Source organism: Rhea pennata, chromosome 5 (assembly GCF_028389875.1).
Source record: "Rhea pennata isolate bPtePen1 chromosome 5, bPtePen1.pri, whole genome shotgun sequence".
Taxonomy (NCBI): domain Eukaryota; kingdom Metazoa; phylum Chordata; class Aves; order Rheiformes; family Rheidae; genus Rhea; species Rhea pennata.
This window is the reverse complement of record NC_084667.1, coordinates 66,621,877-66,642,571: the sequence shown is the minus strand read 5'-3', so window position 1 is coordinate 66,642,571 and position 20,695 is coordinate 66,621,877. Positions and strand designations below refer to the sequence as shown.

General features: G+C 40.5%; 1 protein-coding gene across 2 annotated transcripts in view; it reads right to left on the bottom strand.

Moving 5' to 3' along the window:
* Nucleotides 1-20,695, bottom strand: part of DDHD1 (DDHD domain containing 1) — a 65,719-nt gene that overhangs the window by 15,118 nt on the left and 29,906 nt on the right. For both annotated transcript variants that reach the window (XM_062576520.1, XM_062576521.1), the window contains 2 exons: nt 11,566-11,672; nt 11,320-11,426 (listed from right to left, as the gene is read on the bottom strand). In XM_062576520.1, the coding sequence (XP_062432504.1) occupies nt 11,320-11,426; nt 11,566-11,672 (214 nt within the window). The remainder of the gene's footprint in view (nt 1-11,319; nt 11,427-11,565; nt 11,673-20,695) is intronic.

The following is a 20,695-nucleotide window of genomic DNA, read 5'->3' as shown; positions in this document are numbered from 1 at the left end:
CTCAACATGGTAACTGAGCAATGCTTCCAGGCTGTAGCATAGAGGAGGATAAACATAAAATTGCAAATCATTCCCTTGTTAGCCACAGGAAATTAATGCTGCAGAACTTGCAATTTGAACATGATTTTTCAAGTGCCTGACTCATTACTGAATATAAATATGAATGGCAATAGGGCTGCCAGCGGTTGATACACATTTTACTGAGACAGAAACCACACAACAAACGCCGTGCCTCAAAGCGCCGTGGAACGATCAACAAAGACATGCAGCAGCGCAGGAAAACAAGAACCATCGTTCCCACGTCTGATTCTCGTTGGCTGTGATGCTGCCTGCTCCTGCGTCTGGTCTATGCAGACTCTGGGCTCTACTTTCACACATGAACAAACAGGCAGAGGTCTAGCAGGAGTCAGAGTTGGAAAGAGAAATCAGAATTAGATTTGTCTGACTTTTTTTTTTCCTATTTAAAAAGGTTTTGAATAAAAAACAGAATAAAAAACCCCAGAGATCTGTTGAAATCAAAGTGTTTTGGGATACCTGGAAGGAGTTCAGTGAAACAAGGGAGCACGCTTGCTCTCCTGCGGTTTGGCCACCTAACCCGGTATCCCCAGGGCTGTCGACGAACATCGTCCCGCAGTCCAGGACCGCAGCACAGCGCCCCGTGCCTGGACTCCTGGCCGCACAGCGGGGCCAGCTCCAGTTCCCACTGCGCAAAAACTATCGCTCCCAGCATACTGACCGTCTTGCTCAACAGTCCTGTACCCTATTCTCCAGTACCCTACTCCTCCACAGCCCATTTCCTCGGAAAAACAGAGATCTTCCAGGAAGAATGAGATTATGTCAGCCTCCCCCACTGCTCGTAGGCACAAAGCGGACAAGCGACCTTCAGGCATTTACGGCATTTCATTACAAAGGTCTTGCTCTCTCTCAGTTTAGGGGCATAAATCACATAGAGAAAGTCCAACCACAGTTTTAACTGACTTGCTTCTTAAAAACACAGAGTTATGGAGGAGTTATGCAAAAGCACGGACAGCAAGAAGAAACTGCTTGAATTTCCAAATAACTGCGTGTTCAGAAGTTTGGGGACCAGATCATAAGCTTTTAAAAACAACCAGATCCCCTGAGATTGTTTCTAAATCCCAAATCACTGATTACCTAGTTTAGTTGTACAGTAGAAGGTTTTGCTGTAGTAAGGCCTCCAGATTTTCAGGTGCCATTAATGGTCTGCTTTGCCACTATGGCAACCCCCCCCCCCCCCCCCCCGAAACATCTCCAATTTCAGTGGCTGCTTAAAAATATTCTCATCTTGCCAGTAGTTCTGTATCAGTACTCAGATAATATAATTGAACCTTTTGGTATTTAGTAAGGGGGGGGGGGGAGGAAAGGAAAAACAGCTTCTTAGCTAAAAAATGATTTAGTTCAGCAGTATAGGAAGTTAAAAAAAATATTTAACTGTGATTTACTTGCTCACTTTTCATAAATTTACAATATCCTGACCTGCAAAAGAACAGCTTGGTTTGAAAAAGGCTTTAGCCCCATAAATGTAATGTAAAATACTTTTAAATCTATTTTGTCATTATATCCTGATCTATATCCTAACTCCCCATAGAATCACAGAATGGTAAGGTTGGAAGGGACCTCTGGAGGTCATCTAGTCCAACCCTCAGCGTAGCCCATACAGGGATTGAACCCGCAACGTTGGCATTAGCACTACCACGCTCTAACCAACTGAGCTAAACCTGCCCCTAATATATAGGTACTTTCTGTAAATATCAATCTTCTGCATATTTGTTAAAAATTAATGATTTTTCAAAATAAAATTTATCAAGAAAAATGTAATTACCTACAAAATTCTTTCATATTGCATCACTGTAATTGAAGTCAACTTCTTAAGTACTGTTTTTTTTTCTATTCCCAGTCTGTGCTTTTGCTCTCTCTAGAGGATTTATGGGAGTCTGCTAACTCTAAGAAAAACAACAAAGCAGCAGCAACACCTCCCTCACCTCCAAAAATACTCACAAAATCCCCGAGCTGCTGCTTTATGGTATGTATCTTGATATACTTTATCCTAAGGGTGTAAGCACAAACCTGGGCAAAGGGTGCATCATCCCGAGACTGGTCTCATGCTGGTTGACAGTTTCCCCTGCTCTCATCTGCTACAGCTAGAACAAATCAATTCCCAATAATAAAGTCTTTTTCCCTCACTAATTTCCCCTTTGTTACTGCAAACTCCAAGCCTTACTGCTTGTGGGTCCATGCAATCTATTGTGTGTTTAGGAAATACCTGCTAGTTTTGCCCCCAAACAGGAAGGTGGGAACCTGGGGGTAGGGGAGAACTGGTGTAATGCAACATGAACAGACCCCTGTTTCTCCTTCTCCTCTTGTCTCCCTGCTCCTTAGTTCCCTTCTCATTTTGGGGACAAGTGAGATGGATTATTCACAAAGAGCCATTTCTCCAGCCATTGCGCCAGTGCTGTTCTTTGGCACTCCCCCAAAGGAGGGCTTTTGGTAAGATTTTCTTTCCAGAGAAAGACTATTTTCCTCGATTTTTTTCTCAACCAATACTATCATTTCCTAAGGCTTCTCCCACAGACTAAACAAGCTCAAATATTTCACAAAAGAGTAAATGTGGTAGGAATCAACTGAGCGATTCTTTCCAAGCAGCTGCTCCCACAATCCATGTTTCCTGCTCTGCCTGCTAATCTGCTGGCTGCTAAGCTTGGCTTGGCTCCCCTCAGCTCTTCCAGGATGGACCAGTGAAATGCATCCCACTTACAGCTCTGCTACTGAAGGGATTGAAAAATGGTAACAAATGGAGCATCTCCTATTTCTTTGAAACAAGTTATATCAAAACCCCTTCATCACAATTGACCTTCTTACCCTAACATTAGCTTAGCGTCAGCCTGAGCACACTGCACACAACTTGAAAGAAAGGTACAGGAAAACTTTCCAAAGGCCTTATTTTCTTTTGCAGAAAAGTCTTTTTTCCCCTGTTCTGACTTTTTGGGGAAAATTCCCAAAGTCAGAAGCCTTCACCTGCTGCGCTCAATAGGACTCCAAAAATATGTGCTGCAGAAGACAAGTGTGATGCCACCGACAGCTAGTGTAGAAATCTCTCCACCCTGCACTGTTCCCTGTTCAGGTACTCCCGCATCTTTTACCTTAGCTTGACCCACCTCCAGCACTTCTCTGCACACAAGTCTGCCTTTCCAGGCTTCCCAACATGCACGCAGAAACCCCACCTCTGCATGTTCCACGTTTGCTGAAGCAGGGGAGGAAGGCAAAACAGGAGCACCACATTTTTGAGCACCTTTCACAGACCAGTTGTTTCACTGCAAAAATCTGGTGTAGATTTAAAATGCTATAAGCCTCGCAGATGCAATACTGCAAATACCAGAGAAAATGAAATACAAATTAAGTCAGACTTTACGATGCCTGAAGCCTTTAATACAGGCAAGTTTCATGGACGGATTTTATGGCAAATCATAATCAGGCACATTAAGCACTCCACAGTTCTCAGACTGGGTAGGAAGCCCTTATCTATTATTAAATTTCAGACCTGCTGAATGCCAGTAGAAGCACAGATATCCTTGAGATGCAACCTTTGATATAGTTTGACAGAACAGTATCCAAGGAATGAAGATATTTTCTAAATGTTTTAGTCTGGTTGCAAAGGGCAAGGGAGAGATTTCCAGCAGTCAAAGATCTCAGCAAAACAAGGAGGTTGTCCCTATGTGTGTGTCCAGTTCTGGGCTCCCAGTACAAGAGAGACACGGAGCTACTGCAGCGAGTCCAGCGTAGGGCTACGAAGATGATCAGAGGGCTGGAGCACCTGCCCTGTGAGGAACGGCTGCGAGAGCTGGGCCTCTTTAGCCTGGGGAAGAGAAGACTGATCTTATCAATGTGTACAAATACCTGAAGGGAGGGTGTCCAGAGGATGGGGCCCGACTCTTTTTGGTGGTGCCCAGCAACAGGAGAAGCAGCAACAGGCACAAACTGAACCACAAGAACTTCCATCCGGATATGAGGAAAAACTTCACTGCTGTGAGGATGACGGAGCACTGGGACAGGTTGCCCAGACAGGTTGTGGAGTCTCCTTCTCTGGAGATATTCAAAACCTGCCTGGACACAATCCCGTGCAGGCGACCCTGCTTGAGCAGGGGGGTTGGACTAGATGCTTTCCAGAGGTCCCTGCCAACCTCAACTGTTCTGTGATTCTGTGGTGAATGGGGAAAAAATGCCACAGGAAGACCAAGCAGATGTGCTGGCTGCTGATCCTCTGTGAAAATCTTTTGAGAACGTTTTTCATTTTTGCTTCATGACAAGTAGATCGATTATTAGGGGCCTGAAGCTCAGGTTAAGTTTTGTCAGTAAATCTTCCATGCAAGAAACTTAAGCTCAGAGGATCAGGTTGCTCAAAGACCATCACCTCATACTCCGACAAACAGAGGTTAAATCTTCTATGGCCTTTGCAAACCTCATTAGAGGCCAGGTGGCCTTTAGGCCATGGTAAAGAACGGTCTTTCTACACACATGGACAGCCAGAATGACAGTCATGTAGTTTCAAGGAAAGATAAATACCAAACTGCCCATCATGTAATAGGAATGGGTCACAGGGCCTGTTCCAGTCAGGTCATAAATCCCCTCTGCTTTCCAATTACACGCTTGTCTGGCATATCATTTCCCAGAAGAGAAAAAATAACAGTCCAACCACTCAGGAATCCTGGCGGCAAGGACACGTGTTTTATTCAAACGAGATGAGAACTGCTGTCGGACAAGACACGCCAGCGCCTCCTCAGCAGGAGAGGGAGCTGTGGCATGGCTGACAATACGGGCAGGAGGATCACATCCTTAACCACCTCTTGGGTGTTTGGTTAAAGCTGAACCGCCAGAGCATGAAGGAGAGCAAGTAACCACGTAAGCAGGGAAATATCCAGAGCTGCACTCTGGTTCAGCCGAGGCTCCTTTTGCACAGAACATTAACATCATTCTGTGCTGAGCTGGGGGGGAAAAAAAAATCAAACTGCTAAATCCCCAGCACCTGCATGCAGTACAGCTGTTCAGCCACCCTCTGATGCAAGAGACAAGCCTGCGGTGTTGTAATACACAAGCATAAATTCTCACAAAGTAAAGGGAAATCAGCTACGCCCACGGCAGACGAACACCTCCTAGACATCAACGAGGTCCAGCAGAAGGCAGAACCTGGCCTCCTTGTCTGTTCTAAAAACCATGGACAGATTGCTTGGCTTGAAGAGGGCTCTTCAGTGCACTCCAAAAGTAGCAGGGTAGAAAACGGTAACCTTTCCCCCTCAATATCCAGCAAATGACTTTTTTCATAAAACACAGAGAACAAAAACTCTGCTGGCTCTCCAAGCACTGGAAGTAACAGTTTACACTGCTCTTGCCAAAGTCCTCAATGACCCCTTTGTAGCTGAAACTTGGATACAGTACGCCAGCCCCAATGTCTTTGATCTGTCAAAAATCAACAAAAATTTTTGTTTTCTCTTGGGCTTCACTGAGTGTCCTCTCCTGAGACTGTTCTTAACCCTGACCATCCCTTGCCGTAACTTTCAGAGGACCTTCACATCATCTTCACCCTCTGGACACTTTTAGCGACATGAGCAGCTTGCAGACCAAGAGAAAAAATAACATAGAGCTACACACAAAAGGGGAGTGCAGGAAACCTGACCTCTGCAACTCCTCCAGTTCGAACAGCATCAAAATTTTTGTACGCTTCGTGGGAAAGGAATTTTAAGATCTGAAGACCAGAGAGTTTTGCAAACAGCTCCCTCCAAATATCAAAAGAACTTCAGGAGAAAGTGCAAGCTTGTTTGCAATTCAGTAAGTAGGCAATAAGAAATTGGTGTGATGGGCCAACTGGAGGTGGAAGTAAGTCCTTAAACAATAATGCAGTTCAAAGACAGATTTGTAAAGGACTATAAAAGCGAAGATGAGGAACGTTTGCTTCATGTGTACAAGAACATGCCAACATATATTCAAAGATGGGAGGGAGACTGCTGACCGTCCAGCACACAGCAATCCCAGACAGCATCACTTGTGGGTGCCAGGAGACCATCACAACAACAGATGAGAGGCCAGAATGAGACTTAGCTGTGTGAACAGACAAGAGTGGCTATATGTCTTAGTGATCGTACATAAAAAACATCTGAGGGTATCTAGACCTCAGTCTCTCTCTCAGTACCTCCCTTTCCATTGAAAGGCTGAGTCTACTACTTTTCTAAGTTACTACATTCAAGACAGAGTTTAGGTTCGGGCACAGCCAGTATACTGTCACTTTATAAAGCTGAGAATACATTCAAGGACAATTAAATGAATTAAGCAAGCTATGAAAGCATTGCCAGACAGTTCCTTGAATACTACCTTCTACAGACTAAGCAAAAACTATGTTGAAGTTGTTTCAGTTAAAAATTCCGTGCTTCACATACCTCTTTCTTAAACACATATAGAATAACTTATTTTTGTTGCTGAAAGGACTGCATAACAGCAGGACATTCCCAGTGTGAAACCTCATATCAAAAAGGAATGAAAGCTCCAGTAAAAAATTAGTATTTGTTCCAAATTTCAAGAGTACAATCATTAACCTCCTTTTTTAATGTGTATGACAAAGTATTAAACTATTTCAAGGTGGACAGCAAAGTCTGCTGTGGGGGCAGTACCAGGCAGGCTGCATTACATTGCATTCCTCCAGCCTCCTGAAGTCTGAAACACACCTTCAACACTAAGCCCACAGTCACCATGTCACCAACCTTGTGTTTTTCATTTCCTGTCCTCAGCTGAGGGGGAAACGTTAAATACCCACCACGTCACCTTGCATTTCACCTGTGCAGAATAAATCCATAAACATCTCCTACTAATCTCTGAGGCTACTGCAATATTTGAACTTAATCTTTATGTATCTTTGGATAATGGCTGCAAATATTTCCTATCTGGTACTAAAGGCATTTTCAATGAACACATATCAATAATTTACAGAATTACAATCAGTCTGGAAGTAAGTACAATGCATATCAGTAAAATAAGCATTTGACAATATAATGAGGGTGGCAACACCAAATTTATTATGCATCAATTAGTCTTTTTAATCTCTGAGGCAGCCGTTAATTATTAAAGAAATATTAAGCTACAGTAACAAGGCTATGAAATGAAGTCACCCACTGAAGACACCGACATCCAAGGTTATATTTCCCTGAACGGCATGAGCAAGGAAGGAATTAAAGTGATTGTTCACACAGCATGTGTGTATCAAAATACCAACTTACTGCTTATCCTCGTTTTCTGCGTAATGTAACATCTTTAAACAGGGATTCTCAGTTTAACTTATCAAGGACCACTGGATAGATGAGGGCCTGCAGAGCACAGTTCACTTGCAGTGACGCAGAAATTGCGCAGCTGAATCTCCCTCTGTTGGCTGCAAGCCTCTCCAGGCTGAACTCTGAGAACAGCCTGTCTGATGTGTTCATGGGACAGTATTGAATTATTAATATCTGCCTAGTATCACATTACATGTCAAAAGTCAGAGGCACCTTTTGGAGATTCTCCTACCACACTGCAGAAGAAACAATACTTGGAATCAGAGATGGCACTGTCCACCCGTAACACTCAGCAGAACCACCCCGCAGCATCAGAAACAGCTCTGTCTGCTATCTCATGGGAAAGTCAGGAAGGTGAGGCTCTGAGTTCAGAAAGAAGTTGGTGGCTACCCACTTGCAAACACCTTAGCAAGTTTTTTTAAAAAATGATGAAAAGCTTTAAAGCAGCAGTTACATTACTTCTACATGGGGGAAAAAAATCCATAGAAGTAGAAAAAAATTCTTATCAAAGTACTGTTAAGTGTTGTCAGGTGAATAGTGACTTTATTCTTCTCTAAGGTGAACTGTTCCTTGTTGCTTAATTTATTTCACAGGGGCACAGCAAAGTTTAATTAGCTCCTTTTAAGATATTTGAAGACTTTCGATGAAAGGCATTAGGAGTGCCAACAATCTACACAAAGAATTGGGTTGGCATTTTGAAGTGGCAAGCAGGAATACTAATCCTGAGCAACAAGTGATCTAGTGAGTACTTGAAGACAAGGATCATTTCTGAGGTAGAGTGAGTGCTCTGAACAAAGTGCCATAAAACAGCTCCACACTGAACATGGAGGAAAAAAAAACATTTTGCAGAAGAATGCTCTACTTGATATTGTCGCCTTTAAATTGTGCTAAGCTGGTCATATAAAAGGGGATAAATAGGAGTAACTTAAAAAAGAAGACTCCTTTCTCCAGCTAGAGAAAAGGCAAAATAAAACGTGAAAAAATATATACTAAGACTATAGTGTTATTGATTAGAAGCCCTACAGAACTCCTAATAAAACATGCAGAATCAAACAAGAAGTTCCATCCTAGACAACACAGTCATAGAACAAACTCCATAACTGAAGCAATAACAAGAAAACTTGCATCCAAAACATTCTTACTGACAACACAAAAGATGCATTTCAGAAACCTCTTACAGGTTTTAAGATTTCAATTGTTAGAGTACTTTATTTTCTGGACTTTTGGGGACAAATACGATTTGAATTGCAAGCACAATCTTATTTTCAGAAAGTTAGAAGATTTATCACAGCAATTTGAATGAGGTAAAGTAACAATCAATTTGTAGTATGGTTGCAAACATTTCAATAAAATTCACCTTATTCACTAAAGAAAATAACTTGGTCTTGATCTAAATACAGCCACAGCACTCTTGCTTAGTCAATTATCATGCCTGTGGGATAGTGATATACCTGCAAAACTACGGTTCTACTGAGCAATGAATTAAATTTTTCACGCATTGCTGGCCAGCACACCTGAACTTTACTTGCTAATCCATTTCCCACAATACTGCAGACACTCCAAGCCTCTAATGCAGTTTAAAAATCTATTTTAGAGCTGCCAGAGAAGTTCTCTCTGCTTCCCACAGAAGTTCATGCTGGTCTCAGTTCCACAAAGAAACCTGGGTTCTCAGTTATGCATCAGAGGGGCCTGACTAACAAACCTGGTATTACTGAGCAACAAGAGCGTTAGAGCTTCCAGAGCACCTGTTTCCAGCACTGGAAGCTTACAGGGCTCATAATGAATTCATCACCACTGCTGCTAGCAGGAAAAGAAGCACTGTAGGTTTTAAGATTATGTTGCCTCTCTAAAGGATTTCAAACACATCTGATTTTAATGAAAGCGAGCATCAAATCTCCAGGTAAGCTTTGAAATTTGCATTTCCTCCTCATCCCCCCAAATAAGTCTAACCATGCATACTGAACTAAATCCGCAAAGAGATTGCCATTGCTCCAGTCAATATAGAAAAACCTAGAATACCTATAAAAACTAATCTTAAAACATCCCCAAAAGTTTTCATGGAACGTGGTACAAAAAGGATAGTGTTGGGGTGATGTGCTGTACATGTTTTATAGGGTACTTAATCATTCATTTAAGGCTTTTCCCCTTTGATTAAAGGGGCCTCACTGCAGCTACGTGGACATGCCTAGACAGATAGATGTGGTGAAGTACGAGGGGAACTTCCAACCTATCAACAGTCTCCCAGCAGACAATAAACTGAGGTTTGTACTGATTTCCCTGCAAAGCAAGGGTACACAAATGCATTAAAACTGGCTTAAGAAAGTTTAAACGTGCTGTCATCCCACTTGACTTCAGATATGGCAGAAACGAAATAGCAATTGTCTACCAATCCTGCAAGAGATAAGAAGGATCTCAGCCCTGAGGACACCCGTTGCTCAGGGCTGGAAGATGTATGAACACACTGTAAAGGAACTTCTAAGTCAGTGATAGAGACCCATTTTAGAGACTCATTTCCACTATAAATGAGTTACACTGATTATACATTTTACTGTCTCTCTAGTCCTCTCTCTCTCTCAGAACTTTCGATTACTTCAAGTATAAATCAAGGCTCTTCATTTTCACAATCTCTCTAAAACATACACCAAACTTGGGAGTCCCTGAACAATGAGGATGTACTAGGATCATCCTGCTCTAGGTTTTCCAGTCATTTTACACAGGCACTAATGCAGAAGGGGAGAACTCGGTATATCTGAACTTTCAGAAATAAAACCTTGTATCTTTCAAGAGATGTTGAAGCAGCTACTTACTCCTTGAAGATATAAAAAAAGAACTCAAAAAATAGTATATATCTGCAAATATGGAAATATTTCTTGTCCCCCAGCGTGGAATTGTGAAAACACACATTTCTAGTCTCCATTTGAAATAGATGCCTGGTTGATGCTGTTTTAAATCCAAGATGGCACATTACCAAATCCAGGTTATAAATACTTAACCATTACTTCAAAATGGAGTTCCTTGTTCCTAGCATGCTGCATGCAGTCAGTGTTTTGGGAGGTGAGAGTTTGCAGATCATGACAAAATACCACTTTCTATGGCACTGACATCTTACTCCATTTAATCTAAAAACAAAAACCTCACTCAACTTCCTGCTCCTTTAATAAGGCTTCATTCAGCATTCATCAAAAAAAAAAAAAAAAAAAAAAGAAGAAAAAGCTAAACAAACAGCACTTTTTCCATATAAAAAGCTAAACAGATGGAAACAGACTTGGTAACATGATTTCCTACAAATGAAGATTGCTTCAAAGTAGCTGATTATCCCATAATTAAGTGCCTTTCTAACTCTCTTTGCTTGACTATACCAACAACCCATCCATTCTTAGAAAAAGATAAAGATGATTAAAACAAGCTGAACAAATTATTTTAATATATGCAAGATATAAACACATTTGCTGCCAACGGATAAATGTAAACCTGACTGCACATATTGCATTTAAAGAATCATCTGGCCCTTTCATTTTAATCTCTTTGCTTCTTCCTGTCTTCCTCACCACAGACAGCTCCAAGATCCCAAAAGTACAACAACCCTGAATATTGCTTCTCCTGCAGGCACAAGGCCAGGACTGAACTAGGAATCATTCCTGCCTCAAAGAAAAACTGAGGAATGTCAGGGGCATGGAGAAGGGAAGATCCTCAGGAGAGCTGCATTTGCTGCCTGCGCAGCGCTAGCAGCTGCGGGTGAACGTTATTACTGCAGCACAGTCTGTCCGTCCCCAGCTGCGCCTTCTGCTCCCCGTGCTTCTGCCCTTGCACCAGCAACAGCCCTCACTACCACCAGCCTGGCTTTCTGAAGGGCCAGGATAAAGGTGGCAGTGGGGTTAGGGCTATTTAGATGTTCTGTTCAACTGTCTGCGTTGCTAGGTCCACCTAGGCATGGGTGGCAACCACCCCCCTCGCCCTTCTGTAGTAAAAAATACATAAAAAACACACTTACTTCATCTCTATAAAGAGGACTTGTGTAATACATGATATCCATCGCACTGCTGTTCAACATATCCCTTAAACCTCGTACTTTATCTGGAGTAATGGAGTCAACAGTGTCTAAAAGAAAAGAGACTTGAGTTACATGCAGGAGAATGATAAAATCCAAACAAGGGACAGACAGAAAACGGCATCAAACTTCTGGAAGAAGTTTTGCAGATTGCAGCTCATGGAACAGCAAGAGGATCAAGTAATGTACCTCCATCAAGGGTAAGTTTTGATCTCCATTCAACTGGAAGAAACTCAACATGAGTTGCAAGATTGGAAAAATACTTTTCTTCTATTTTTCTTGCAGTATCTCGCATCCTAAAAAAAGAAAAGAAGATGTTCTTGTTATGAATGCTATTCATCTATCAAATAAAATCAATGAATCCAGGCACAATACACGTTATATATTACTACTTTTCAATACTTTTCAAGTATGGCAATATAGGTTTATTAAAATAGGTAATTATATACTTGTTTGTTTGTAAGTATTATGTAACCTCAAACTTTGGTTATAAAGTACTTCTCATATAATGGAAAATTGTGTATTATATGTTCAAGAGACAGAGTTTCAAAGCTTTAAATATATATTATCAGGCTAATATAAACAACCTAAGCTCAATGGAAAAATGACTGACTGGTGAGTCAGGGGCATGATGTGATCTAAAGTTTGAGAGTTTTACCACACTGCCTTGAAATCCTGAATCTACTGAAATCAAACATTTAGACCAGTATGTAAGACAGACAATCCAGTGCTTTTAAACACAAAGACTACTATCATAAATATGACTATAAATACTACTTGAAAAATCAGACTTTATGTATCAGATAGGAAAGTGTGAAAATTCTCAGAGTGAGAAATAAGATAATTTATTAGCATTTCCAATTTGCAGCAGCATATGGAGAGACTAATTGTACATTTAAATGTTTTTTCTTTTTTAAAATGCATTTGAACATGAGGATTCACGCATCTCTCTGAAGGGATGCAAGGACCTTAAAAATACCCCTGTAATTTCAAGAACATAGTATGAAAACCTCCTCTGTTGTCTAGGGGGAAGGGGAATAATGATACATCATAATCCTTTAAAAATACTACTTCATTACTGCTGTGTGAAAGATCCTACCATGAAAAAACAAACACGAAATCAGACAAGATAGTAAAATACCCCTGCATCTTATCAAATACATACAGCAGCTAAGCTGAGAAAGTATTAGCTTTTCCTTTCCTTCAATGACACTATCCTTAAATGCTAATACCACTTAAGATGAACAGACAAACTAAATCTGACCAAAGAGCAAAAGTACTGGATTTCTGGTAGCTACTTTCCAGTTACAAGCATCACAGTTTGTTTCGAGGTAAACTCCAGAATTCCAATGTGTTTATTTCTATTTTCAAAGCAAACTTTTTTTTTTAAACAATTCCTGCAACCAAAGGCATGACGACATTAACCTTCCATCCACAATTCCACCAATTCAAACGTGGGTTTAGTAAGTCTGAAGCCTTACTGAGACGCTTTTACTGACTACACCAGCGCACCTATGCCCCTTCAGTGGAAACGAAGCACGTTAGCCTAAATCCCCATTAACACCTGAGACACTAATTGCTTACGCTGCTCCACTTGATCAGCAAAACACTGTCTGCGCTACCCCAAGCTCCAGCACCGGCAACTTGGTCAAAGGCCTCTTTTGAGTTTCAGCGCACATCTAACTCTACAATAAACTAACCATTCACTGCAGGTAGCTGTGATATCAGTTAAATCAGATATCAGCGTGTTATCAAAGTCAATATCTGCCAAACGTCCTTCACGCTGAGGTTGCCACAGGAGGTGACAATTCAGATTGGAGGAAGCACTGATCATATTGTGTTATAATTTCCCAGTGTAGCTATTGTCCTGTTTGGACACAGATCTAGAATGGGATTTATGTTGCACATGAAAGCTGAAATCGGATATATCCGGTGGAATGAGCATGGAGGGGAAATTCAGCTGCTACCAACAGCTTACAAAGGCTGAGAGAGATATTTCACAGTGGCTTGGGGCAAAATTCCTGTTATTTTTTTAATTTAGCATCAGCTTCACAGTGAGACTGAAATATACTTCACTGAGGAGGGAGTGGGAAGGCCAATGCATCCAAAAAACCGTATTTTCTTCAAGGATAATTCATTCTTTTTTAATATAATTACGCTTTTCTCAGGAAAAGGAAAAGCACATTATGATACTAAAGAGTAGATCTGTGATTTTTATACTTAAAATAGACAGTGACATCACACTTTTGCATAAAGGATATCTACATTTTTGGTGGAAGAAAGGAAAGAAAGAGAGGGCAATACCCTTCTGCACACTTTGCTTTAAAACAGTTACTGATGGCTTGACTAAACAGTCAAGAAATGCAACTAATTGACATCTCTGTTTTTAAAGCCTGTTTTGATTGCGCTCCTAATCTCCGGTCTAAGAAGATAGCAAATGTTTAGGAAATACAGCAGAACAACTTTCCCATGATGAGAAAAATCAGCAAGAGCATCTGCTTAAATCAAGGCTGATGAACCGTTTTGTTGCTTAGGGCCAACATAAACCCTTCAAATACCTTTTGCATCTCATACAACAAACACACATCTTATATTTTTTTTCCTGCTTGTTTGCTGAATGAAACTATAGTGGCTATGATATATATGAAATGTGATCAAGAGACAAACCTCACCCGCGGAGCCTAAAAGGATAGAGAAATGGCGCTGCCTTGCTCAAAACAACGCTTTCAGCCGTCTTCCCAAGAGCAATTCCAGTATTAGGCCTAAGCAGCAGTGTCTGTGGTTTGGGGAGTGACTGGTACGGGCTTAGGAAGGGAAACTTAAAATTTCCTTCAGGATAAACTTGGAAGAGAAAGACTGAGCACCTAGAGAGACGACACACGGAACAACTACACAGGTACAAACTGACCTAATATTGCAGGGCGTGCAACCCCACTCACACGACATGCCGCTAAAGACACTTATCCGAGAGCTTAACTTCAGCTGTGCAAAATTGGAGTATTTCTATATTATCAAAAAGATTAAGAAAAAAAATCAGTTAATACATTAACATTTTTGGAGTCCCTGAGTACCCCCCCCCCCCCAAAAAAAAAAAAAAAACCACACACCTCTCTGAGCAAAATCAGATGATTACTAGCACAATGAAACTTAGGGACTCAAAATCTAAAAGAATATCCTCTGAGACAAATAGTAACTCTTTGGCATAAACAACTCAGCTCCATCTTTCTGCAAGAAGGAGCATAGTGGCCTACTAACATAAATTTGCAAATACATTATTAAACTAGATAAGCAGCTAGAGAGGCTAGGTTTAATGGCAATAAAAGCATAGAAGCTTTACACGTGTACAGACACCTCCACCATGATAATTAATTGAAATAAAGAAACACCTTTAAATTACTCGGTCTTAGTGATGCAGGAAAAAAAAACATCCAAATGACTTGCACATCAGTGGCAGCTGTAGACATTATAAAGAAGTAGCCATCAGAGCCAGTAACACCCCCATCTTCAGACAGGATGGCCTTCTTTTCAGCTGTTAATTATCAATATTGCTGTCTCTCTTTCTTTTTCTCCTTTTTTTTTTTTTTTTTTTTTTTTTTTTTTTTTTTTTTTAAAATAGATGCACAGTTGCTTGGTAATTCACCCCAAAAACCTTGGAGGGTTCCAAGATGGCATAAGTCGCTGTCAAGCACAAGGCAGACAAACCAGAACCTGCAGTCAGGGACCTGAATGATCCCTGGAGCTGTTTTCTAGAGGGTTTTCTCCAGCTCAAAAGCGTTAGCATCTCACTAAAGCATTGCATGTTAACCTTATGAACTGGTTAATACTACAAACCACTGATGGAAGCTTTGCAAGGCAGATTGCAATCTAGGTAGTTACTAAAAATTGTAATTTTGTTTGCCTTTCCCTAAACTTCCTTATGCTATCCAGGTCAGTGTTACTAGACCAAATATTGTCAGGAGGAGGTGGAATTATTCTTTAGCCACGTTATTTTATAGCAGCAGTGCCACACATATCTCCTGACCACAGAAATACGGAGGCATTAAAACAGACTAGCAGAACAATTCCCAGCCCAACACATCTCATTTACAATGGGATGTCACTATACAGCATCTTCCACTGATTTTGATCAATGATTTTATATTTCAAATTTTGACCAAAATAATGTTGTAATTGCCAGGTAGTGTGGCTATGTTCACAGGCACAACCCCAGAACGTGTACCTGCTGGCTACGTGCACATCTGTTCTGCTATTAAGTCATCTTTTGCTGCTTTTTTCTTTTTTTAACCCAAGTTAAATATTTTGAGCTAGTTCGTTAGATGGCAAATCTCTAGTCACTTGCTAAATTAATACCAATTAAAGCTATAAATTCCCATTTAAACAGACAAGAAATTCTTCTCCTTTCAAATACAAATGGATGCTGGAATCTTGACCCCGGAGTAACAATTATATAAATCTATACATCAGACTGCATGGTAATAATTAAAATTCATGATTTTTCTTAGAAAAATCATTCAAAAACAGATGTAATGCATACCTTAAAGTATTTTGAAATTTTGCTATTTTACATGCAAAAATTAATGATCTAAAAATGGATACTTTGAGACTCACCATAATTAAAATGTGTTTTGCTGCCTTCCTCTGCCTACAGTAATGAATTAATAATATCTGATTTTCTCAGGTGTGCATGCTTTCTTGAACAGATATATTCCAGAGAAATATTACTATATTTAAAAAAAGTCACAGTGATAATTTTAATCTGATGCTGCTAAGTTTACTCTTGTGTAGCATTCACAAACATTATACCAAAAACCAGACAGCTAAGAACAAATTAGCTTCAGTCAATTCAGAAAGTTTATGAAATCACTTTGACAACAGGTAACAATAAAAACTGTCTGAAGGCTGGAAGATATTACCCTTTTATTCATGAGTCATCTTTGCAGACTCTCTTCAGTCTGAAATAACTCACAGCCAAGAGAACATAAGTGAATGGTCTTGAATTTAAAAAAAAAAAAAAAAAAAAAAGAGAGAGAGAGAGAGAAGACATCAGCTAACTTTCCAGGAGAGATCAGGCAATGAGCTGAATAGCCTTACACAAAACACAGACTAGGAACAAAATGTTCTTTGAGAATTTTGTCTCCTCAAGGTTAAGAAAATCACACTCTAAATTAATGGACTCATTTTTACAAGTTGAATAACAATTAGATCCCAACATCCTGGCTATTTGTGAACACCCGGCAAACTGCATAAAAAGATGCAACCTTTCTCATTTATCCACAAAACTTTTGTTCTGTCACAGAAACTAACTCCAGTAAAGAGGTGGAAATAATCTTATAAAACCGCCCTTTTCACAAAATCTTCACTAAAAAGCTGTTTATTTAATAAGCACTTAAACATTTACTCTCCCAGAAACCCACACTATGAGATGATCAGAAATACCAGTCCAAGTGCAGTAGGAGGCTGGACTGAAGCTCTCTGAGGGTCCAAGTGAGGGCTTTATAGATACAAATGTCCTCACGGGAGACAAACTCAGGGCTTAATTTAGCTAGTCACAGCTTGTGGGAGGTCACATCTCGGCGTTCGGTCCACAGACGAAACTCTTAGCTGCTGCTGCAGCCACATTTTCGGACTTTCCCAAGGCCACGCGGGCCAAAAGCGCTGCTGGAATCAGCAGTCCTTGCAAAACAAACTAATGCTGTTACTACTTACTGCCTGCACAGCTGCATAGATCTATCTCCTGCGTTTCAGTCAAACGCATGGTAAATTACACTCAAAAGTGCTCCCAGACTGGTTTCACCTCTCTCGATCTCTCTCACAGAGTGCAGCACTTGCTCACTCCTTGAGGAAATAAAGCACAAGTTACTGAGAAAACTCAGGGCTGGCTTGAGCTAAATTTGGTAAGTCAACGTGAGAGTAGCAGGCATGAGCAACAAAACTTAAGCTCTGCTCAAGCTAGTGGAAATAAAAGCTTAGCTGCATCTCAGAAATTCAGACTCAAGCCTTACTCATGGCAGGTTTCAAAGGGCAACTGCAGAACACGAGTCGTCCTCCGCTAGTATTCTTCAGGGACTCCTTTGAGGCCCTGCTCTCCACCCAGAACGTATCAAGTGCCTCGCACTGGGACGCACGTGGACTTGTTCCGCTACAGAAGGAAGGTGACAATTCTCAGTGGCAACCAAAATAAACATAACTACATGATTCACACCTCATCTTTTTCAAGGATGACAGGACTCTGCATGACCGAACGAACCCAAGCTTCTTGGTTACGCGTTACAGGATCCTGGAGACAAGCCAGTAGAGGCTTGCCCTGAACAGCCTAGTCTGTCTTTGCTCCAGTCTGCGATAGCGTGTTAGATATTTAACGAATGTACACAAAAACTCTTACGAGCATGTTTAATGCTCTGCAAGGAAAAACAAATATCCTGTACTGTGATTATAAGTGGAATTAACTAAAAGATTTTGTCAAGAGGCTTTACTCTAGTAAACTATCACTTCTACCCATCAGGATGAATGTCTCATTTATCTTGTAAGTTAAGCTCAAGTTGAAAGCGTTAGAACAATTTTTACTATTTGGTTATCTCACGTCAGAAGAACAGGCCATTACTACCAGCACTGAAGAATGGAAAACCAGCACTTAATATGCACTTAATGCAACATAAGCATTTAAATAGAAAACAAGCAAAACAACTATCTAAAGAGTTGAAAATTAGAGGAGGAAAGAAAATTAATGGAAATCTTGATTTAAGATTCCAATAGCACGTATTTATTGCACTGAGAGGCCTCTGAACTCTGTAACCGCTTGCGTACAGATGGAAATTTACCAAAACAGCTATTCTGATATAATTATTATAATGACAATCCACAATTAAAATGCTTTCTAATGGGGCTTGCAATGAACATGCACTTGGTGATTATGGAATGTCAAGAAGATTGCTTGTGTGGATAGCAGTTTTTGTGCTACATGCAGCAGCAAAGGCAAACACAATTCTCAAATCAAAACTGGAGATTCAGAGGTGACAGCTGCCAGCTCTGGAATAAGAACAGCCAAGAAGTGTCATAACATTAGGGTTATTATGAAAATACACAGAATAGTAACTCAATTCAATTTTTAAGTACAGAAGTTAGTAAAATTGACAATGTCAGCCTAGGGTAAAAAATATAATTTTTTTTTAAAAGGGAAATTGGCAACATGGATAGTAACATTCCTAAGTTGTATTTACTATGCCTATGAACCATGGCCCCAGCATAATTCAGAACCACAACTGCAACAAGAGATCAGGCTTCAATGAAAAAATATTCTAACACAGTACAAGAATGTGTACAGCAAAATCAAAAGGATATTCAAAAAATGATTAAGTCAGCACAGTACCTTATCAGAAATTTGGTAATGCCATAGCATCTTAGTTTGTATCGCACGTAAATATAGCATGTCATTCCATAAACAATATCTCTTAGGCTACCAAAATAGGTCATAGTGCTCTATGCTGTCCATGTTAGGTCAGCTGAACCATTGTGCTAGCTTGCAGGAGGTACTGCCTCTTCATAGATTAGTTCTGCAGTTAATGTCAGCGTTGACAGGAGCAGCTTGTTGTACCAGCTGCCATGCTACATTTAGATAATAAATGTGTTTAAATATACTGGGGAGAAACAAAATCATGTCACGTCTTCCAAAGATCTGTTCGTTCAAACATCAATAAATGCATCTTTTCTGTTTACCTACTTACAGGCCACCCTGCAACCACAGTATCTCACCACATTAATGATTAAATCAAACTCCATTTCTTAATGAAATTAACACATAAAATTTTAAATTACCCTGGATGGAGAGTTCTGTTTTCACCTTTTGTACCCAACAGTATCTGGCTAATGATGCAGATGCATCATGTGAGTCAAACCAATTTCTTCTAGAAGCAGTAACCTGCAGACCGAGCATATCGAATGAGCTCTGGTAGTCTCTCTCGCTTGGCCTGAGCAGCAGACAGTGCTCTGTGTCAGGGTTATAAGCTGCCTTTCTGCACACACTTTCTTTTTTTCCTTCTTTTAAGACCATTTGTTCAAGTGAGGCTACAGTTCTGTGGTATGAATTTAAGTGTAGATCACACAGAGGTTGAAATAAATACAAAAGCTTTATATGAAGTTAGATTGGGCTCAAAGAGAAGCAGCAATATGTGCACATAGCAAAGGCAATACGTGCACGAGGGTGTTTTGGTGAAGGGAGAAAGGGAAGGCATCTAAGCATTTCCTTCCATAGGTCCCATAGACCTCCAAGCACCACACCAAAACAAACAAACAAACAACCTCCCACCCCCAAACTAAGGTGCTGTGGAGCTTATCTCTCCTTTCAACACACTACACCGTGGGGATAAGTTTTACAGCAGGTTCTAGAAACTACTTCCTATTTTGTTATCAAGGGTACCAGAGTGACTTTCCTCTCCTACCTATGAAGGAACAACCCAATGAATAGTAAACTATACAGGATGAGGCTAAATTAAGATCTTGAAGATCTTCTGTAGGGCTAGAAGGAGAGACACCATGAGTGTCCTCATGGTTTTGTGTCTGGCAGCTGATCTACACATTCCCTTCTGTGACATTTCTTGTCTGTCTTCTCCCCCCATCCACGTCTCAAATTTCAGAGAGGACTGGTGGTGCTCTATAGAGGAACTGGTCCTCGCAGGTGCCATGGGGCACAGATTTCCTACTAAAGTACATGCATTTAAAAGGAAACACTACTGAACTTAACTTCTACTTTAAAGCATGAAGGGTCCAAAAATATCTTGGACCCATCTTATCCTTTTTCAAATGGCACGATTTGACTTCTTGTGTCTCTAATGCAAAGAATGCAACCCACCCGCTCCCTCCACCGCACGTATGTGCGACACACATGCGCACACACACACACGCATTGATGAAAGCACTAACAGAAAGCGTTGCACGGTGCTGTGAATACAGCTTGTGAAAACTGCCACTGTGCTTGCCTAGCAGACATTTCTTCTAAAATCTCTTCCTAGAGCAGATGGGATCCTCCACATTGATAAGCTTCAAGCTACTAAAAAGAAAGGGATTTCAATCTAAGATAATTTCATTTGCAGATTTTGTAGAGAATTCATGCCAATAATTAGCATTTATGCTAATATGTAAGACTGGTCTGATATCTCTTGAAGGCATCTAAGACTAGAATAAGATATACTGAAGCACAGAAGTCTTGTTTTCCTTTTCACTAAAAGGAATTTCACATCTTGGACTGCCAGTTAAAGTGGGACTTCTTAAGGAATGGATACCTGCATCCTGAGCTGACATTAATCCACCCCAAAAAAGCCTATGC